The 23548-nt window shown below is 37.3% G+C and overlaps 1 protein-coding gene across 5 annotated transcripts in view; it reads left to right on the top strand.

Annotated features, from left to right (window-relative positions):
• The window catches only part of PALS1 (protein associated with LIN7 1, MAGUK p55 family member), a 69366-nt gene that overhangs the window by 18089 nt on the left and 27729 nt on the right, over positions 1–23548 (top strand). Inside the window, exons 2-4 of one of the 5 annotated variants that reach the window (XM_037031248.1) lie at positions 5048–5129; positions 8571–8761; positions 10535–11076. In XM_037031248.1, the coding sequence (XP_036887143.1) occupies positions 10710–11076 (367 nt within the window). In that variant the 5' untranslated portion in view covers positions 5048–5129; positions 8571–8761; positions 10535–10709. The remainder of the gene's footprint in view (positions 1–5047; positions 5130–8570; positions 8762–10534; positions 11077–23548) is intronic. The other 4 variants (XM_037031250.1, XM_037031247.1, XM_037031249.1 and 1 more) reach the window with 4 other exon arrangements.

Here is a 23548-nt window from a genome sequence, read left to right as displayed (position 1 = left end):
TTTTTTAAGAGCTTTATTGAGACACAACTCACATACCATACCGTTCATCCATAGTGTACAGTGGCTTTATGTATATTCAAGTGTACAGTGGCTTTATATATATTCGGAGTTATTCAGTGATCACCACAATTAATTTTAAACATTTTCATCATCCCCCCACAAAAAACCCTGCACCCCAACCACTCAGCCCCACCTCTAGGCAGCCACTAATCTACTGTCTTTCTCTATACATTTGTCTGTTCTGGACATTTCATGACTAGAACCATGCAGTATATGTGAGGTCAGTTGTGTGTAGAAAATTAACTGGCCTCTTTGACCTCTGTTTTCAGGGTTCATATATGTTGTATCATGTATCAGTACTTTATTTCTTTTTATTGCTCAATGATATTTTATTATGGATATACAACATTTTATTCATCACTTGATGGACATTGGGATTTTTCCCTAATTTGGGGCTATTAGGAATTATGCTGCTATGAACATTTTTGTGCAGGTGTTTTGCATATAAATATGTTCCCGTTTCTCTTGGGTGTCTACCTATGAGTGGAGTTGCTGGAGAATATTGCTAGTCTGTGTTTGGCTTTTTAAGAGCTTGCCTTGCTGTTTTCTAGTGGCGCCGCGGGCTTCGCCGTGCCCGCCAGCTCTGTATGCGGGCGCCCCAGTTCCTCTGCATGAGTACCTCACCATCCTAGCGGGTGCTGGATGGTTTCTCTTTGTTAATTCAAGTATAATTGACATACAATATCACATTAATTTTAGATGTACAGCATAATAATTTGACTTTTTCGTACATTGCAAAATGATCACCACAATAGGTCTTACCCATCTGTTCCAAAACAAAGTTATAAAACTTTCTTGGCAGCTTTCAAATTTGCAATGTATTGATTATAGTAATCATGCTGAACGTAACATCCCCATGACTTATTTATTTTTATATCTGAAAGTTTGTACCTCTTGGTCCCCTTCACCAATTTTGCCTAAGCCCCAACACTGCCCCCCCCAGCCCTGCAACGACCTATCTGTTGTCTGTATATGAGATTTGTTTGCTTGTTTGTTCATTTGTTGTTGTTTTAAGATTGCATATGAATGAAATCATGCAGCGTTTTTCTTTCTGTCTGACTTATCTCACTTAGCATAATTCCCCCCAGACCCACCCATGCTGTTGCAAATAGCAAAATTTCTTTTTTTTTAAATGTCTGAGTAGTGTGCCATTTTGTGAGTGTGTTTATCATATCACATCCTCTTTACTCATTCATTGATGGGCATGTATTTAGGTTATTAACAAATCTTGGTTATTGTAAATGCTGCAGTGGATGTAGGAGTGCCTATAGCTGTTCAAATGAGTGTTTTCGATTTCTTTGGACAAACACCCAGAAGTAGAATTGCTGGATTATGTGGTAGCTCCATTTTTTAATTTTTTGAGGAACCTCCTACTATTTTCCACAGTGGCTGCACCAGTCCCCATTCCCGTCAGCAGCACATGAGAATTCCCTTTTCTCTGCATCCTCGCCAGCACTTGTTATTCCTTGTCCTGTTGACACTGCCCTTCTGACAGGTCTTGTATTTTTGATTAGCTCTTCTCTGATGACCAGTAATGCAGAGTATCATTTCATATGCTTACTAACAGCCATTTGTATATCTTCTTTGGAGAACTGTATGGAAGTTCTCTTCCCATTTTTAAATCAGGCTATTTCTCTCTCTTTTTTTTAATCCTTGGCCAAAGATACACTTACTAATTTTAGAGACAGGGAGAGAAATGTTGATGTGAGAGAGAAACATCAATCAGTTGCTTCTTTGCACGCACTGTGCCTGAGGACTGAACTCGCGTCCCTGGCGGGGAACTGAGCCCGAGACCTTTCGGGTTACAGGATGGCACCCCATCCAACCGAGTCACACCAGCCAGGGCTCATCTTTTTATTACAGAGTGATATGATATACAAGTCCCCAGTCAGATACATGATGTGTGAGTTGTCTCCACTTCCATGGATTGTCTTTTCACTTTTTTGATGATGCCCTTCAAAGCACAGAGTTTTTAATGTTGATGATGAGTAATTTTTATCTGTTTTATTGTTGCTTGTGCTTTTGGTGTCCTACCTTAAGTGATTGCCTAGTCCAGGGTCATAAAGATTTCCACTGTATATTCTTGTAAGAGTTCTATGGTTTCAGTCCATACATTTGCATTTTTGATCCATTTTTGAGTCGATTTTTGTATGTGGTGTGTGAGGTAGGGGTCCAGCCTCACTCGTTTTATTTGGATATTCAGTTGTCCTCGCACTCTTTGTTGAAGAGAATGTTTTCCCCCATTTGATAGTCTTGATATTTTGTTTAAAAATCAGTTGCCTATAAATTTGAGAGTTTACTTCTGGACTCAGTCCTAGTCCAGCAATTTCTTTCTATTCTTATGTCACTACCTTGTGGTTTTAATTTGGATTTTTCTAAAGATTAATGATGTTGAGATACCTCCCCAAGTGATTATTTTTGTCATTTGTCCGTCTGCCTTGTTGAAGTGGTCAAATCTCTTGCACTATTTTTTAAAAGTTGATATTTGACTTACTGAGTCATAAGAGTAGTTATAGCAGGCAAATATTTCACAATTATTTTTTTTGCCTTTTCGTTTTCTTAACAGTTTCTTTAGTAGCATATTCTGCCACCATTCAGTGGATTCTAAAAGCCTTGTGAAATCATTTTGGCAACTGATTGGATAAATAGGGCTTGAGAAAGATCAAGATCTTGGAGGTGGTGGTATAATTAATGGTAGGAAAGAGGTTGTCAGTTTGGGATACACATGGTCCCTGACTAATGATGGTTCCAATTAAGCTTTTTCAACTTTATGATGGTGTGAAAGCAGTGTGCATTTAGTAGAACCCGTACTTCAAATTTTGAATTTTGTTTTTTTCTCCAAGCCCAGCCGTATACGGGGTACTACACTCCCTCATGTTTCTAGGCAGTGGCAACAAGCCATAGCTCCCAGGCAGCCACGGGAGCACGAGGGAGAACACCTGATACAGTGCAGTATTAAATGCACTGTCGACTTAGGGTATTGTCAGCTTACTATGGGTTTATTGTGATGTGACTCCATCCTAAGTCGAGGAGCATCTGTATATCGAAATTGAGATTCCTAGTGACATCCATATAGAAATGTACTTTCAAGTCCCTCAACCTAGAAACTTATTTCTGGATGCTCTCATAGCTCACTCACTTTGTTTTCATTCAGGTCTCTCTTAAAATAGGGCTTCCCTGACCATATTATCTAGTGCTGCCCCTTCTAAGCATCACTGCCTATATTATATTGGTGCAGGTATTCCAGAAGTGTGGGGGACCCAAGAGTCTGCCACCCATTGTGGGTTCTTGGCTTGGCATGGGAAAGAATTCATATGCGACCCAGCATAGAGTTTAAAGTAAAAGGGATTTTATTACTGAAGCAGTGAGACAGAGAGAGAGCTACTCCACAGACCAAGCAACCCTCCTTCAGCAGACTCTGCTTCCTTTATTGGGGTTTGTTTAAGTGGGGGTTAGAGTATTCAGTGAGGGGGAGAAATAGGATCCCCTGGAAAAGGGGTGGGAATTTCTCAGAGGAGCTCTATTACCTGTTTTGTGTCCTTATATGGGCTTTCTGTTTCTGAGCCCGTTTCACGATGGGTTGTGTTGTTTAGCATGCTAACATATTACATTGAGCTTATAATTAGGCTAGAGGTTGCCATTAGGTGAAATTAGTCGCCATGTTGTATCCAGCTGGTCTCTGCTGGTTTTAAGCTATAAATCAGGTGGGGAATGGTCCTCCTTCTTGACAGTTTCTGTAGCTTCTGTCCATTGCAGCTGTTCTGCCAGTCTGCCACAGTGGTTTTCAACCTTTTTGATCTCACGGCATGTACAAACTAAATACTGCAGTTCTGCAGCACTCCAAAACATTATTTTTTTGCCAGTCTGACCCCCCAAAAGGTAGAATTTTTCCTCATTCCTACCAGACAACTATTGTTCTGTTGGCTGTCATTATTTTTTTTAATTTGACAATCTAAGGGAGAAGAGGTCAGTGCGCCTGACTAAATAGTCAGGTAATGCACCCTGACTGGTGTGGTTCAGTGGGTTGGACGTGGTCATGTGAAAGGTCGCTGGTTTGATTCCCAGTCAGGGCACATGGGTTGCTGGTTGGGTCCCTGGCCTGGGTGAGTTTGGAAGGTAACCCAGTTGATGTTTCTCTCTTGCATCAATGTTTCTTTCCCTGCCTTTCTCCCTTCCCCTGACTCCAAAAAATAATAATAAAATCTTTAAAAAAACAGATATTACATGTTCTAAAAATTCTTGCGGCACCTCAGTTGAAAAATTGCTGCCCTACTGGAGTGTAAGCTCCATTAGGACAGGATCCTCTTCTGTCTTGGTCTCCAGTGTAGCATCGACATTTCCCCTCTGAATTATCTGTGGTTCCCATCTGTCAAAGTCTCATTTTCTAAGCTTATTTTATTGGCATCATAAACTATTTATAATGTTTAAAATTGGTCCAGTAATTATAGTTAAAACAAAGAACAAAACACTGCATTTTTTAAAAGGTTTCATTTATTTATCTTTAGAGGGGAAAGGAAGGAGAAAGGGAGAGAAACTATCAGTGTATGGTTGCCTCTCTTGAGTCCCCTGCTGGGAACTGGTTTGCAACCCAGGCATGTGTCCTGACTGGGAATCAAACCTCTATCGTCTAGTTCGCAGGCCTGTGCTCAATCCACTGAGCTACGCCAGCCAGGGCAAAACACTGCATTTTTGTTTGAGACTTTTTACCTAAAGGTCAAAAATGTCATGAAAAATAATCTGTAAGAACTTTTAACCCAGTTTTATTTACTTCTTTCTAATCACTGATTTCAGGTAATTTATACTGGTTTTAATGTATGTCCATCAGAGATTGGAAGGGGGTGCATTTTTACTACTTTTTACTAAGAAATCCTAGCCACCTGCAAACAGTTGGATATCATATTTAATTAACCTTTTCCTTCCACTCCCTCTCTCTAGAAAACACTCCAGACTTTTATACTTGATTCATTGCCTCTTTTCTGTTTTACAGAGTAAGAAAACCTGAGTTCTGTGAAAAACCAGAGAAGAGAAACTAAAAGAATAGTAGAGAAGGTTTTTCCAATTTGCATAATGTAAGTTCTTTTCACTATTCTTGGCCTGAATCTTATGTTAGTTGAAAAAGCTGTTTCTATGGAAACAAATAGTCCAACTTCTTAGAATGTCAGAGGAATGCTGATCTCTTAATGAGACTTCCCAGCTGCTGGTCAAAGGGCATTACTTGTGGGAGAAGGGGAGGAAGGATGAATAGGAAAAAATAATCTGAAGTTCTGGACTCTAGTGTTGGCCAACCATGTTTATGCATATCAAGTGTATGTTTTACATTTTCCACTGTCTAAAAATTAGCATACCGATTATATAGGAAATTGCCTTCCTGCATTGTAAGCTGTCAGGTTTTCCAGCTCTCACACAAATGGTTCTGTTTCTTGGTGTTGCTTTTTCAGTGGGCTACTATTCCTCCTACTATTTCACACTCCCCAATTTCAGTAATTTGTATTTATTAAAGCTTATTTAGCATCTTTTTACCTCCCCTTTTCCTGTAGCCAATTCACATAGGCAAAGCCCTTCTTCCCCACTAGTTTGAAGTTAACGTTGAAACAGTTTTGGCCTGCCAATCTGAAAATTCATTTTCTTGTCTTGTGGACTATGTAAAGACTTCTGATTGATTTTTAATTTTTTTCTTCAGTTTTTCTTCCACCAAGGAGGGAGGGATATGAGCTGGGACTCTGATGAGGATTTGAAATATGGGCTTTTAAGGCATCTAAGAAATGCACTGTCTATAATTAGAGGATTGAGAAAGGAGGAATACTTTTTTTAAAGATTTTATTTATTTATTTTTAGAGAGAGGGGAAGGGAAGGAGAGAGGGAAAGAAACATCGGTGTGTTTTGCTTCTCACATGCCCCCAACCCAGGACCTGGCACAGGCATGTGCCCTGACTGGGAATGGAACCCGAGACCCTTTGGTTCGCAGGCTGGCACTCAGTCCACTGAGCCACACCAGTCAGGGCAGAAAAGAGGAATAGAAACTTATAACTGTGTTGTCTGCTTAAGGTGGTCTCTTACTTACATAAAAGGAGGTAATTCTCTAGTTCAGTCATTACCAGCTTCTAAATTGTCAAACAAAGGCCTGCCTTACTTACTTCCTTTTGGAGAGGGAAAATACAATTCTTTTGGACTGGGACTCTCACTGTTTATTGACATATATTGCCTATGTAAGAAAGCTAGAGTATTCATGGTTTGCCTCTTTAAACATTGTAATGATCTTAATTCTGAAACTGTAGCACATTGTATAATGTTTCTGGCTCTAGAATAACTTTTTTGAATCTTTCATGGCCTTCATGAATTAACTTGTGAGTAGAGTTGTATGTGGAGCGTTGTATGGTAAGATTATAACCATGGTGGTCTGGAAAAACTTACCCAAGGAGTGAGGGTTTGTAGTAAGATCCCGAAGGCAGAAGAGGAAAGGAGAATCCATTCCTATTTTGTAGTTCATAGGCATTTAGGCAGGAAAAAAAAGAAAGATACAGGTTAGGCACAGGTGAGGAAGCTAACTTAAAAGGCTTGTGCAGGAACATAGTCAAAGATACAGTTAGAAAGTCGGGGTTTACCTTGTGATTTCAAACTCTATTCTGTAGGCAATAGAAAGCCATCAGAGGTTCTAAACAGTAGTGATTTGCTCATATACTTAATTAAGCGTCTATCTCTTCCTGGATGTCCTGGCTGTAGAGATCCCTGTAGAGACTAAGACAGGTCTCTGCTAATTAGATCTGTGATCCAGAGATCACCTCTGTGATCCAGAGTCACTGTGCAATTAGTGTCCCAGACTAAACCATAGGACCCTTTCATTTCTCACCCCTTCTGATCCTCCCTCTCCTGTAGTCTCTCAGTCTTGGTCAATGACATTGCCATCCACCTGGTGACCCAAAGATAGTGGCCCTGGAATCATACCCTGAAGCCTCCTGTTTGCTTGGCCCTGTGCTGTGCAGTGTCGCGGGTCCAGCGATGAGTCAGCCCGTGTCCTGGCCTCTAAGGGCTTCTAGTTTGATAGGCAGACAGTGGTACAAATAGTTGCAATCCAGTTTGGTCAGAGATGTGACTGGGATTGTGGAATTCCAGAGGAGTTACATATCCAGTCTGGGGAGTCATGGAAATCCAGAGGAGGATGTGTTTGAGCTGAGACTTGAAAGGAGGGTAGTCAGGGATTAGATCCTAGACAGTCTGATCTGGTTCTGTTCTAAGCATTCTGTTGTCTTGGGTAGCTAGGTGGGTAGACTGGCATTAATTAGACTTGAAAATGGAGGAAATGGAGAGGATTAAAGGGAAATATGAGTTTAATTCTGGGCACATTAATTTCTAAATTAATGTAGGACATTTTGGTAGGTAAACTAATAGGCAGGGATCTTGTCTCTAATCGTAGTACCTCGCCAGGGGTAAGTGCTCAATTAAAGTTGTGTGCAGATCACCCCTCTTCTCTAAATCTTTGATAGCTTTTCGACTGTCTTGAGTAATAAGACTTATATTTAAGACTGTTGTTCTTAAATTGAACCCAGAAAGTTTCTAGCCACTATCCTGTTGTATGAACTGATGGCTTTAGTTAAACCAGCCTCGTTTATACTTTCTTACATGTTTTCTGTTCCTGCCTTTGGCTCATGTGGCCTCTTCCTTACTCCTCCATCCTGTCTTCAGCGCCCACTTTCATCCTCATTCCTCATCTGTAAAACAGGCATATTTGTACATATTTTTGTAGTTGTGATGAGGATTAAATGAGTGAGTACTGTATAGTGCTTGCAATATTGTGCAGCATATAAGGGCTCAGTAAATGTTGTAGTTGTGGTTACTACTATTACTATTTCTTCGTTTTCTTCTCAGGACCACGTTTCTTACAGCTGCCTTTAAACTGGTCTCATTGCCACCCTTCAGTCAGTCCTCTGCACTTCTGCCAGAGTGGTATTTCTCTAAGAGTGCGTGTGATCATTGCTGTCTCCTGCTTTAACTCCTGTAGTAAGTTTTACTACTTTCAGGGTAAAGGCCAAAGTCTTTAAACCCTTCTCAGTCTGGACCCCTGCTTGCCTCTCCACTTGTATCATTATTCATGTGTGACATGCTCCCATTGTCCCATTCAGCCTTATTGCATTCTGTTCTGTTTTTTGAAAGTGCCATACTCTCATACCCCATCTTCTTGTTGGTCTTGTGATTTCCTCTGCCTGGAACAGTCTCTTCTACCTGGCTAACTTTAGTTCTTTGAAATGCCTCTCAAATACATCCTTATCTTTTGAGTATTTGCTGTGATCCCTCACCACAGACTACGTTTTAGAGTCCTTTGTCTGTGCATCCTCTTTGAATTTATGACATTTCTAAGTTTAGTTGAGCAGATATTTATTGTGCATTTCCTGTGTTACATTTATATTGTTAAGCTCTGGGAGATGACACCTGTCTTGAATGAGTTTAGAATGTAATGAGGAGAAGCCATCTGGGAAAGAATAACCATTCGTTTGCTTTGCTGTCTCTCCCGGTAGACTGAACCCTCCAAGGGAGATGACCAAAATGGGGTTTTAAGTGAATTAATACCAGGTTGCAGAAGTTGTGCTGAGAGTCAAAGGCCAGATCCAGATAGATAAGCATGAGGATTCTTACCCAGGTCACCTGGCCCAGTCCACCCCCCATGATCTGGCGTACCGAACGTGGACACAGTCTTACAGTTTTTAAGGTGGCAGTTTTAGTTTCAGATAATGATTTTTGTAGAGTGTCTTATAAAGTAAAAAATACATTATTAAATTTGATTTTTAATAGTAAATATTGTAAATAGAGAAAGTTGACAGTTGTAACTTTCTGGAAATGTGTACACTCCTCTGTTTGTAAAATTAGGAACAGAACTGCAGTAACTCTTACATAAGTTTCTGCCTGCTTGTAATGAAAACATCAAATAAGCTGAATTTGCATTTGCATGAGTTAAGAATTTCCCAGTGTAATTCCAGTGGCTGTTATTGTAATGAAAAAGAAGGCAATCTGATGGATAAGATACAATAAGATATTTATGTGTAAATTACATGGTTATATAGAGAGAAGCTAAGATTTGGATAGAAGACCAAAAAATCTCCCCAAGTTCTTGTGAAATATAGTGCCGGTGGCTCATGTAGTTTGTATGTCTTTTCCTGGTGGTTGGTCTAGTGATTTTCCTGGTCATTTAGGTGGGTTTGTGTTCAGCAGTCTGTGGCAAGATGTTTGGCTGGCATTTGGAATTTTGTCTGAAAACCCAGCTTTTGCTTAGTAGGCATGTGCTCTGACAAACCTGTTCACTGAAATGATGTTCAACTGAAGGAGGTAGTAGATTTATTATTGTAAATATTTTTAAAGTCTTGAGAAAAAAGAAAACTAATTAGATTTAATGTGTGGGTTTTCACATATATAAACAATCTGCCTTTTTATGCTCAAGAAATGGCTTGATGAAAAGCCAGTGTCATGAAGCAAAATATTTTTCTTGTCTAAAATATATTGAAGGATTTTTAAAACATAAGAAATTAATACTGAGAATTAATACAAATATATTTTTAATTTAAAAACTTGCGTATGTTATTATTTAAAGCTCAGAACAAACCTGTGAATAAATTTTCCAAAGGAGTCTGTGGTTCAGAGAGAGAAACTGACTAGTCCTAGATCATAAAGCTCTCTAGAGGAAGTGTCAGAGCCAGAATTAAAATTCAGTTTTCTGGCCTCTGAGTGCAGTATGTTCTTATTTTCTTATATAGTATGGCTTTAAAATGTTCTCCAGTGGTAATGGGTACCATTTTTCTCTGAATGAACTTCATAGAGAATTAATCCTAATTCTTTTGTTAGTGTGACCAAGTTATACACTGATAACCTACCTGGTCTTTTTCTCACTGTGGTGAGATAAAATGTGGTTTTATCCCGTAGGTGCCTTAGCTGCTAATTAAAGTTTCTTTTTTTTACTGGGTATCTTCATTTTATAAACTCCTAAAAGTGGATCCCCTGGAATACCACCTTTACCTCGTTCGAGCCACCAACATGACATGCTGCCAGCTTCTTTAGAAATTAACTAGGCAGTTATTTTAATCTCGTGTGTATTAATTGAGTGTAAAGTACTGTGTTGAGAGCTATACAAAGATGATTAAAGCATCTTTATATCTTAAGCAACCTATTCTCTACTAAACCAGCACCCAAACTTTCTTACCTTCAAATTTTTCTAAACCTCCTAATATATCATTTTTCTCAGCTATAAAATAACAATGTGTTTCAGATTCTTGGGGGGAAACTTATTTTTGGGGGCAGAGGGATGAGAACCTTGAATTTCTCAGCAATGTCTATAAAATGAAAGGAAAACTGTAGGGCAACAGAAACTACTTAATCTAATATTATATACTTATGGGATATTTTCTATATTGTATATAGGGATTAGAAGTGGGTTATGTGAAGTTTTTTATATTGTAACTCTTACACTTTTTCTCCCCATCTTTCCTCTTAGATTTCCTTCATGGATACATTTTCATAGCATTATTATGTGATGGGAGAAGTTTTTGGTTTTTTGTGTTTTTGGTTTTTTTTTTTGAAGTAACATGGATTTTATACTACAGAATCAAGAGATTGGCTTTATAGGAAAAATTGATATATAAAAGTGGTACAGGTTTTTATAGCTAACCATGACAACATCCCATATGAATGGGCATGTTACTGAGGAATCAGTCAGCGAAGTAAAAAGTGTTGATCTTGCATCACCAGAGGAACATCAGAAGCACCGAGAGATGGCTGTTGACTGCCCTGGAGACCTGGGCTCCAGGATGATGCCTGTACGTCGAAGTGCGCAGCTGGAGCGTATTCGGCAACAACAGGAGGACATGAGGCGTAGGCGAGAAGAAGAAGGGAAAAAACAAGAACTTGACCTTAATTCTTCCATGAGACTTAAGAAACTAGCTCAAATTCCTCCAAAGACTGGAATAGATAACCCTATATTTGATACAGAGGAAGGAATTGTCTTAGAAAGTCCTCATTATGCTGTGAAAATATTAGGTAAGTAAAAACAAAATAATAGAAAATATTTTGCTTTTCTTTCTCTTGTCTTAACATAAATGTGTATAGGATGGCAGAGGAGTATAAAAGAATATAAAATTCTTGAAATTTAAATTTAAAGCCTTGAAATTCACCTTTTATTTCAAACTCAAACTTTTATATCAAAATTACTCAAAAGCAGTTTTCAGATTTTGAACTTCTGATTTCATTAAAGTTTGTAAAGTAGTAATAAAATTAATATCTGTATCTTTTCTTAAAAGATTTTATTTACTTATCTTTAGAGGGGAAGGGAAGGAGAGAGGGAGAGAAATGCCAATGTATGGTTGCCTCTGGTGTGTCCCCTGCTGGGAACTGGCCTGCAACCCAGGCATGTGCCCTGACTGGAAATTGAACCGCGATTGGCTGGTTCGCAGGCCCGCACTCAATCCATTGAGCTACACCAGCCAGGGCTGGTATCTGTATCTTAAAACACTTGATTTTAATACCATTACGAAGAACTGATGCTGTTTATGTGGCGTTATACACATAAAACATGGCTCAAAATCCCCTGTGCTGTCTATTCTAATACCATGCGGGGGGCGGGGGAAGCTAGTGCTATGAGATTTTAATAGATACAAACAAAAAAAAGTTCTGTGATCAAATAAATTTTGAGAATAGTGGGTTAAATATATTAAACAGCTTCTCATTACAGGACTTCTTAGAGCTTCTAGAATGGGAACATGCATTATGAGTCTACAGTAGACATTGGTATCAAGTGTAAATTTCCAAACTTAGAGTTTTTGATCATCAAACTTATCGCCCTTCCTTCCTGCACACACAAGAGGGGCCACTGAACTAGTGTTAAGAATGTACGTTTATTTGTATTCCTTTAAGTGTCATAACAAACATCATTTTATGTCATATCCACAGTAGTCCTGTTAACAGGGCTTTGTAATTGCCATTTTGGAGATAAAGAAATCGAACCTCAGTTAAATCACCAGTTTAAGACTCCACGCTTGTAAGTGGTGGAGCCAAATTAGAACTTCCCTGCTCTGGGTCTGTAGCTGGAGTGTTACACAGAGCAAAGAGGGTTTGGGCGGAGACTGGCATCCTGGCTGTCTTCACTCACTGGGCCAGAGCTCTGGCTACCGAGAGAAGGACTACCTTTTTTGGTTTTCCTGAAGGTACCTTATGTACTGGATTTGCTTTCCATTAAGTCTCTTTATTCTAAATCTTGAGCAGTTTCTTCTACACCACATCATCTGCTTCCTTTCTTTGCTGTAAATTTATTAAGGATCCACAATTCTTGACAGAAAGCAGTATACATGCTTCTCTAGGTGTTTGAAGAAACATTGATGTGTTCAGTGATAGTGAAATCTGATTGAATGCCTTCAGATGTCAATAGTGAAAGCAAAAGATGATATATTTTCTAATACATCATCTGAAGGAATTTTATGTTCCTTTTTTCTTGATAGTTTTGTTAGAGGAAAATATTTCCTGATTACTTCTAACTGGCTCTCATTTCTCACCGCCCCATTTTTTTTTAATTAAAATATTCTGTCAAGTATTCTCTGTGACTTGGAAAAAGTTTACATTGTAATACATCTAGCCCAAGCCTGGAAGATTCTTAAATTACCTTAAGAGTGCTGTATTAGTCGTCCATTTGCTCTACTTAGATCAGGCATAAATGTCCATCTAATAAGTTAATATTCATGTAATCTCAGTAAAGAAACAGATTTAGCTTAAGCCAGATTCACTTATGGAATTAATTCATTTGTTTATTTGCCTAAGCAAGAAAACTGGAGACCATTTCTTTTCTTTTTTTTTTTTTTGCCTTTTTCTGTTTGTATGTTGGTGGCTAACTTATCTGTAGGTATAGGTTAAAGGACAGCTATGTATTCTTCCAAGTTGCGGTTCATGGTAGTTTGTAAAAATACCTTTGTGCAATCCTTGAACTTAAGGCTGTTTTACATATTTTATTTTAAAGTAATTTGAAATGTAGTATTAGGTATCTATAATTCACTTTTTCAATAGGAGAATATTAGTATGTTGAGAAGTAAGTGATAGATTTAATGTTAATATACTCAACACAAATGTATTAATTGTAGGAGCCATGAAAAGTTAATGTAAGTTAAAACGTTAACTGTCGATCAAAGCTTTAGTGTTTGGATATACTCATTTTAAGTTTTTATTTTAAAATGAAGTTTAATAGCTTTGTAACAAACATTCTTTTCCTGTTCTTAATTTGCCAACACATCGTACTACGTCAGACATACTCCCTTAAAGTCACATGTGTCTCCCTGCCAGCGTTCTGATTAATACACACACGCCAGGAGACAGTTTCTCAGCCCTTTTTACAGCCAGCAGCAGCCTTGTTTTAAGTGAGGAAAGAATAGGGCGGCTGATTTATTTCTTTCAGAGGGAGCCTTCAGTTTCCAGATGACACATCATTGATCTGTGAGTAGAGAAAAGAATTCTTTCAAGACCCGAAAATGTGATTGGAAAGGTTAGGTACTTTAATGGGCTGGGTGGTGGTGTTTCATGAAAGCATTTCTAAGTGTGGCACTGCGGTAACAGAAGCGCAGGGATGGAGGAACCACCTTACAGTTTCCCACCGCAGATGCGCCATGTCACATTCCCCCCAAGAATGCGCTGGTAACAGCTCTCCCAGTGTGAGTGCAAGTGTGCCTTGAATTTTCAGACTATGGAAATGTGCATAAGGTAAGTGGGTATAATTTTCTAACACACTTAGAGTAAATAGTATCTGTTACAGAGTAAATGCTATGCTAAATTTGTTAAATAAATACACAAACCACAAAAGTGAAAAAAAATTTCCAGATGGATTCAACAGAAAATATTCAGAAAGTATAGATTGAATTTTCTTGTTTAAAAGCACTCAGAACCTTATTAGAAATTAGAAAATAGTGATATGGGAACTTCATTCAAATGAATAATTTAATAATAGTATTATTAAGTATAAACAATTTTGATGTATTCAGAATATTTTTAATTAATTCCAAATGAGTAATTAATATTAGTATTATAAATTATAAAAAATTGATATATTGGGGAGGCCTTCTGTAAAATTCGCATGAGTTATTAAAACTTGCTACAAATAGAATATCATTGTCTAGTTTCACTTATAAACAAACTATCTTGTGAGAGAAATCCTAAGAGAAGAACAGAATGCAGGTTAAAGTGGGATGAGGTAGAGCAGAGTCATTTTCAGACATGTCCAGATTATAGATTTCAGTGCGTTGGTTTTTGTATCCACAAATAAGTAATTTTGGGCCACAGTTGTGGACAAGTAAATACAATAGACAACATTTAAAGGAAATAAACTCAGAAAACACTGCAGTCTATCATGTATGTGACTATATGATTACTGGATCTCTGAAAAGAGTTTAGGCAAGGCCCACTCAAGCGCCGTGCACACACCTGGTAAGCTGTGTGCTTTGTAGTTAATAAAAGAGACTCCTGGAATTTGTCATTAGGAGCTTTCTTATTTATGCCATAAGAACATGCTATTAATGTGAAGAAAAAAATTTTAAAAACATACCAAGGAGAAGAAAACTGTGAATAGAATATTTTTATAATTTTTATAATGTTAATAATAGCATGTTTCAATATTGATTAGTGTCTACATATTTTTTGCCAGATAGCTCTGAATATTCAAACTGTTAAGTCAAAGGTACTTTTGTGTTTGACATTGTAAAGTAAAATATCTCTTCCACATTTATTTCTGACAGTGTTTGACTTTTGATTGATTGTGCCATATTCTGAAATATTGCTGGACTGTGACGAACTTCTTTTAATATTGGCTTTAAAATAAAGTTCATTTAAAGCCAACAAACAAAATTCCAGTGGCAATAAACCTTAAGGTCAGCCTACTCCTGAGAATTAATTATTCTTGCCATTAAATTTACACTCAACTGCTATAGGTACTGTAGATATTTTCGCACTGTATTAGCCATTCTTTGAGGGACTTTTTATTTTTTTCTTTCTGGAAGTGAAATGAACAGAGCTATTGGTATTAGGTTTAATGTATAAAATGTTGGCACCATTTGAAATTTTTTTCATTTTTTAAGATTGCCAAAATGAGAGCGAATCTAAAATAAAGATTAAAAAAAATATTAGAATATAAGTTTAGTCATGTAATGCTTGGTTGTTAACGATGCATAATTCTGTTGAAAAAATGATTAATTGCTACACCATTCTGTCTTTGACACATGCATCCAAACTTAATTTCACCTAGCAAGTAATAGTACATTTTAATTTTATCCCTCTTTCAAAGACTTGACATTTTATGTTCAGAAACGCATGACATCGTTGCATATTGTAAGGCGCAGGGGATGTCTGGAATCAGATTAGAGTTTACTTTTTATCTAAACTTAGTTGCATTTGACATGGAGACATTACTTCACTTTTCTGAGCCTCAGTTTTAGGATTCTCTTGACGACCAAGGGAGAAAGTGTTCATACGCATTTGGCACGATGTAGGTTTGACTCAAGTTTAACTTTTGTAGGACCAGAAGCCACCATAGAGATCATGTAATTTTCTAGTCCATGAAACTACTTTGTGGATCTTAAATAGTAATTTTTAATCCCATTTTCTAAATAGCCGGTTCATTAAGATGTAATTCACATATCATAAAATCCACTCTTATAAAATGTACAGTTCATGAGTTTTTAGCATATTCACAAGATTTTGTACCCATCACCACTATATAATTCCAGAGGGGGGTTTTGTTACCCCCAGAAGACAAACCATATCCGTTAGCAATCACTTCATATTCTCCCCTCCCCTAACTTCTGACAACCTTTCTTTATTTGAGACATTTCATTCATATAACTGAATCACAAAGTATGTGGCCTTTTGTGACTGGCTTTTTTTCACTTTTTTTCATTCATAGCATAATGTTTTCAAGTTTCAACTGTGTTGTAGCATGAACCAGTACCTCATCCCTTTTTATAGCTGGGTAATAGTCCATTGTATGGATAAACCACTGTTTTGTTTATCCATTCATCTGTTGATGGGACATTTGGGTTGTTCCACCTTTTGGCTATTGGGAATAGTACTGTTACGAATCTTCATGTAAAAGTTTTTTTTCCGGTTTTTTAAAAGTTTATTATTGTGTTTGTTTCTTTTTAAAAAAATATATTTTATTGATTATGCCATTACAGTTGTCCCTTCCCCCCCTTCATTCCCCTCCGCCTTGCACACCCCCTCCCTCACCATTCCTCCCCTTTAGTTTATGTCCACGTGTCTGAAGTTCTTTAGCTTCTATATTTCCCACACTACTCTTGCCCTCCCCCCTATTTTCTACCTACTGTCTGTGCTACTTATTCTCTGTACCTTCTCCCCCCTTCTCCTCCTCCCACTCCCCTGTTGCTAACTCTCCATGTGATCTCCATTTCTATGGTTCCACTCCTGATCTAGCTGTCCTCTTAGTTTGCTTTTGTTTTAGGTGTGGTTGTTAATAACTGTGAGTTTGCTATCCTTTCAATGTTCATATTTTTTATCTTCTATTTTTTAGAAAAGTCCCTTTAACATTTCATATAATAAGGGCTTGGTGATGATGAAGTCCTTGAATTTGACCTTATCTGAGAAGCACTTTATCTGCCCTTCCATTAAAAAGATTTAAAAAAATTTTTTTTAATCTTCACTTGAAGATATGTTCATTGATTTTAGAGAGAGAGGAGGAGAGAAACTAGGGATCAAACCCACAACCTAGGTATGTGCCTTGACTGGCAATCGAACCCACAGCCTTTTGGTGTACAGGACAACATTCCAACCAACTGAGCCATCTGGCCAGGGCTGTAAGGTTTTGTTTGAAGACCTATTTTTAATTCTTTTGGATATATACTTAGGAGGGGAATTGCCGAATCGTGTGGTAATTCTGTGTTTAACTTCTTATTTAACTGCCGTATCTTCCACATTATCTGCACTAATTTACATTCTCACCAGCAGTGTGTGAGGGTTCCAGTTTGTCTACATCCTTATTATTGTTATTATGTCATTTAATTTTTGCTATCCTATCAACCAGTAATTTTCTTAAGAACTAGAATAAAATAGGAAATATTAAAGTATATTGCATATAAGTATTCATTAATTTTTCATTTCAAGAGGTATGTGTATACTGGGTTGTGAAATAAAAAATGTTTTTTTAGTGAATTGCCAACAAAAGTTTGAGAAATACTATCCTAGTCAAACCCCCTCATTTTGTAAAAAGGCTCAGAGACTTGAAGTGGGTTGTCCAGTGACATATAATGCAACTAAGTAAATGGTGAAGCCGTAAGAAGGCCCCAGGTATTCTGACTCCATATTTGGGGTGTTTTTTTCTCATACTGAACCCATTTCAGTTTCATCCAGAGAAAATTCATGAAGCTTTTGTACTTAATTGTAGTCACATCAATGACAGTTTCCGTTGTCTTATCATACTTGGGGGTAAGGTTTTGGCTCTGCTGTCTCACTCAACTATTTTTGCTTATGTACTTGTATTTGTTTTAATTTGTAACCAGTTTGTTAATGAGTAATTACTGTTCAGGCTCTTTCATGAGTTTCTGCTTATTTATAATAAGTTCAATTTGACCTAGTCCACTAAAACCCAAAGTTCAGAGATCTAAATTTTATATTCTTAAGTTTAAAAAGAAAAAAAAAGAAGAGACTACTCATGTTTAAGGAAAAATTTCCTGAATGAAAGTTCTAATTTTGATTCAGCAGATAAGATATGCTTGAAACTGATGTAATTTTCTCATACTCTATAATATCAAGTTCCTGATCTCAATATTCAGTTTGACTCTAAAGTTAGAAATAAAGAAGTCTTAAAATGTTTCAGAAAAAAGTCATGAAGTTGGTTGAAATCTAGAAATTTCTGAGCGTAGGCTAAAAGAATTGATATTATTTAAACAACAAAATTGAAGAATCTTAATGATAGACTAACATTTTCATATGGAGTAAATGATAGCAATAAGTAAAATTAAGCAAAGCTAGTCCAGAGTAGATGGTCATCTCCGTTGCTTTGAAAGATCTCAGTAGATGGAGATTCCTCAGCTTCCCTGGGTAGTGTTACCCTTATAGCTAAAGCCTTCTCCCACGTGGCTGCCTAGAGTCTTGTGTGTTGGAAGATAGAATTTTCAGACAGAGCAACTCTTGGTGATTACTTTCTGTTGCCGATTTTAGTCTCCTTTCTTTTACATTTTAGGCTGCCAGGAGAGGGCCCAAGAAGGACAAGAGGGTTCAGGGGGTAGATTTGTGGACTTCATTTGTAGTTATCTGATAAATTGTACTCCAAAGCCAAATACGAATGATTTATCTTTAGGTGGTATGTCTTCTCTTTTAACATAAATAACAAAAGATTTTAAGTGTTATATGAAATGTTAGAGAAGATGATGGAAACTTGAAAGAGTTTCTACCGAATAAATACCTAGAGGACAGTTTAAAATCCAGGCAAACAATCTTCGGGGTCAAACTGGAGATGTCTTTCACTCCAGAAGTCGGGGAAGTAGGCTCTATGGACACACGAGGACTAGAAAGCAGAAGAGCACAGCTGAACCCCAAGGAGGCTGATGGCCTAGCGCATAGTGATGGGTCTGGGAGAACGTCGGGACCATGCTGGTACAGGAAACATGAACAAATTTAACTGGGCTTAAGGTTCAAGTTTTTTAGGTTAGCATTAAAACCAATTTAAACTGGTTAATTGTCATCTTTTAGAGCTTCACGTACCTCTGTCAAATTCTGTTTACAGTTTTTTTCCTTAGAAAAACTGTTTCACTGAAATTATCTTTTCTTAGTAGTTATCTCCAGATTTACATCAATCAGTGTTGCCAGACTAAATTAAAGTCACTTACACTGAAGCTCATTTTTACAATGAAATACCACCAACATTATTGAAAAACTACAAATGTCTATTTGTCCTGAATTTCAGATATAGAACAGTACCATATTATATGCATATATTATTTTATGTAATCCTTCTAAAAACCCTGAAAAACTTTTCCCAATAAAAATAAAAACAAAAAAAAACATCAAAACCCGAGACAAAAAATTCAGATCAAATCTCTACACATGGAGAAAATGTTGCACTCAAAACTGGCACCTGGATGAAGGATTCATTTCTCCGACTTCTAAGGTAGTGCTTCTTCTGCCTAAGGAAATGGTAAAAGATAAAGTTTTTTTGCAGATTCTAGGTCTTGATTGCAACATTATTTTTTGTTGTAGAAAAGCAGTCCTGAGATGGCTTTTCACCCAGTAGAGCAGCGTGTCGTGTACACCTAACAGGTATTCGGAGAAGCTTACACATTCTGGTCGCCATATCTTTCAGACTGTAAGACACACTTTTTTACCACGTTTTTTTGCGTCAGAGTTTTCCCCCTGTTTTCCTCCTCTAAAACTTAAGTGTGTCTGGGGTCCACACGATAAGACGCACCTAGCTTTTAGGGGAGGAAAATAGGGGAAAAATTTCTGAAGCAAAAAATGTGGTAAAAAGGGGTGTCTTATAGTCCGAAAAATATGGTATGTTACCATGAATCTGTGAAAGAAATTTCCTTTAGTTAACTGTGTTTGTGCATGTTTTCACATATACCGCGTATGATGAATGCATTCATTCTTTTATGTACTTTTTATAATCATGCTGCTACTTTTATAATATTGATATATTTTATTTATGCTATTTTAAGCAAGTTTCTTATGCTTTAAGTATTTTCTCAGTATTTTATTTCAACTCCATTATAGTAGTGTACTAGGTAGTATGAGGAGGGGGCCCAAAAAACTGGTATTTATAAAAAATTGTGTATTTATTCTTACCAACTTCAGTCACCTTCAGAGTTCTCTCCATTTGATGCACTACACCTATGAAGACATTTTTTCTACTGCTCAGAACAGTTTTTGAAGTCATCGATTTTGATGCCTTTTAGTTCTGTCATTTTTTGTTTCACTTATTCCACTTTGGCAAAGTGTTTCCCTTTGAGGACTTTTTTCATCCGAGGAAACAAACAAACAAAAAAGTCCCTCAGGGTGAGATCCAGTGAATAGGGAGTGGGGCATCAGGCTGTTTTTGGTCAAAACTGCTAACCACTCAGCACAGTGTGGGTAGGTGCACTCGTAAATCACTCTTCATGAAATGGGCAAATGCATTGAAAGAGTCTTGCAAAAAATTCCCTAAAGCTGACGCAGTGCCAGCTGGTACACTGCTAGAGACGGGTTCCTAGAACACTCACCCAGCAGGGAACGCCTGTACTCCAAGGGGCCTGCCCTTCAGAAGATAATTCCAGATTTGGGGGGGGCATCCCCACTCATGTATTGAAAAAGTTCAGCCAAAGAAATCAAAACTGCAATTTCTGTGAATGTAGAGGCTATATGTATCTTCTCAGAAATGTTGTAAAGCACCTTTGACGGTGTTACACTAACCCAGGTAGCAAAGCAGTAAAGCAAATTGGTAACTGATTTACACAGACAGTTTTCGGATAAATTCCATATCTGCTTTCATGACCAATTTATCTGGGAAAGTTTCCAGATAACATTTTTAGGCTGGACCGCTGCCCCACATTCTCTCATCCCTCAAGTTCAAATACATTTTCATTGAAAATGTTTAATGAATAAGCAGAACAGATTAAGTTACCAGACACTCAGAATAGTTTTTTAAACTTTATGAAATATATGTAGCTTAATAAGAAGATAGGGACTAAACCATGTACAGCTGAAACAAATGAACATTTAAGAAAATATGAAATACCAAATAATGCAAACCCTCAGATGAAATTAGTATATATTTACAAGTTCATCAATTTAAAGATGCTCAATTAAAGATCAATTTAAAGATCAATTCATCAATTTAAAGATCAATTAAAATGATGCTCCCTCTGTCCAATAAATTTTAAGATCACATAGAAAGCATCAAGTACCCAAAGCATTAGTCTCGAAGTACCGATCATGATAAAACGAGTTCACTGTCTTTACTGAGTTTTTATTCAAAAATTCTGAATGAAATTCTGACAAAGGGTCTTTTCTTTGATATTAAGTATGATATAATCTTTAGCAGCATCACTTCAAGGATTCTCATTTTGACATTCTTATTTATGTTTTAGTTTCATAAAAACTCTAAATTTTGAAGATGAGAATATTTAGTTACAGGTTTGAAAAAACTTTCTTTGTACATGGTACATATTTAAAAGCACTTTGCAGATACTTATTATTCAGGAACAGTTAATTTTCTACACACTTAAGGAAGTGTCTCATTCTGATGCTGTAGTTATGTTATCTGTTACTTAAAAAGCCACCTAAGTTCTCCAGTGTTCTGCATAATTTTGGAGGGAACTTAAAAAATCCAGTTAGATGCAGCTAAGTCAGTCCTGGCACAGGTGCCCTCTCCTGTAATGAAGATAAGACAAGCAACAAAGACAGGACAGGATACAGAGAGAACAGAGACTCCCTTTCCACTCCCACAGACGGACACAACAGACAGAAGGAGAAAGAGCCACGTGGACAGGGAAGATGATGGGTGGGTGGAGAATCACAGGGCTGGTGAGAAGGACTGACACGAGTGCACTGCGGGAGTGGACGGTGAAGGCCAGAGAGGTACCTAGGGCAAGACAGGATGGAAGGAGGGCAGAAACGGGCACTGCAGGGGGAAAGGCAAAGACAGGTAAAGCAGATCTGCTTTCATGGTAAATTCTAGTTTATTATGAAATAGAAGCCATGAGAAACTACCAAAAAAATGTAAGGTAAGTGTTTAGTGACCTAGGGAAAGGAGTTATAAGTGCAGAAACAGTGAAGGAAATCATGCAGGAAAAGGTGGGTGGTTCTTCTATTTATTTATTTGTTTGTTTGTTTATTTATTTTTAGAGAGAGACATCAATTTTGTTTTTCCACTTGTGCATTGATGGGTTGCTTCTTGTATGTGCCCTGACCAGGGATCAAACCTGCAACCTCAGTGCATCAGGACACTAACCCACTGAGCTGCCCGGGCAGGGCAGGTGGATTGTTTTTTGTTTAAATTTTAGTTTCTTACTGGATTAATTGGGTGTGACATTGGTTAATAAGATTATATAGGTTTCATATATATGATTGTACAATACATCATCTGTATATTATATTGTGTGTTTACCACCCCAAGCCAGTCTCCTTCCATCACCCTGTATCTCCAACTTCTACCTATCTCTACTCCCCCTGTCTTTGGCAGTCACCATACTATTGTCTGTGTCCATGAGTCTCTTTTTTCTTTGCTTAATTAATCCCTGGCTGAAGGGATCATTCTCAGTTAACAAAAGTTGAAAACTTCTATAATAAAAAACGGAGTAATAAAAGCTACCACAAATACAGTTAACAGACAAATGGAAAAATTAGAAAACCATTTTCAATGACTGTGACTGCGAACACACAAACACATATCTACCTGTTGAGGGACAGGGAAGAGACACCCTCTGTCTGGTTCTTAATCATTTTGGAATACCTCCCAGAAAAATGTATGTGCTACATATGGACACTGACAGGCACGTACACACATACTTGTATGTGCTACAACTTGCAGTATAATTTTAGAAGACTTGTGTTCATAAGAGTTTAATGGGCCACAAAAGAAGTACCTGGTAAATTTTAATAAGCTTTAAGTTCCCTATTAAAGAAATCGAAGATTTTTTAAATGGTGCTTTTGAATTGTGGAGAAAATCCTACTAATAAGATGTAAATTAGCAAAATCTCCCTGGAAAGCTGTTTGGCCTTTAAAATGTCAGAATCTTATTTTTAAATTCTATTTTTAGGAATTACTTTAAGAAAACAGCAGAATCACACAATTTTATGCAGCAGTGATCACTGTGTACTGAAATGCTAATTATTACTTACTAGTAGCAAAAAATTGGATGCAACCTGAGTGCCCGGCTTTAGTGTAGGGGTTATAATAAACTGTGGTTTTAGCCATGTAATAAATTATCACAGAGTCATTATATATAATGTTTTTTAAAGACTTTGATTTAAGAAAACAATTAAAATGTACTATTAAATGAAAAGAGGAGATGCTCTAAGATGTTTAAAGTTATTCCTAGTAAGTGGGACTATTGGTGATTTTACGTTTCTTTTCTCGTGTCTGTATTACTCCCCTCATTTATTTTTATGACGATTATATATTAGTTTTACGTGTAGAACACTTCAAGAAAATTTATTCTGCCTTGCTGGTGTAGCTCAGTGGATTCAGTGCGGGCCTGTGAACCAAAGGGTCACCAGTTCGATTCCCAGTCAGGGCACATGCCCTGTTGCGGGCCAGGTCCCCAGTAGGCGGCATGCGAGAGGCAACCACACGTTGTTGTTTCTCTCCCTCTCGTTCCCCCTCCCATCCCCTTACTAAAAATAAATAAGTAACATCTTTTAAAAAATTATTGTGTTGTACAATTTTTAGTTACTTAAAAGTCAGTAAAATGACAGTAATTTGACACTCATCTATATACATTTTTATCAAAAGGTAAATTGTTACTGCTTCAAGTAATTTTATCTCTTATGTTGA

The sequence above is a fragment of the Sturnira hondurensis genome, unplaced genomic scaffold (genome assembly GCF_014824575.4).
Source record: "Sturnira hondurensis isolate 20B ecotype Veracruz unplaced genomic scaffold, ASM1482457v3 Scaffold0021143, whole genome shotgun sequence".
Taxonomy (NCBI): Eukaryota; Metazoa; Chordata; class Mammalia; order Chiroptera; family Phyllostomidae; genus Sturnira; species Sturnira hondurensis.
This window is presented reverse-complemented; position numbering and strand designations above follow the sequence as displayed.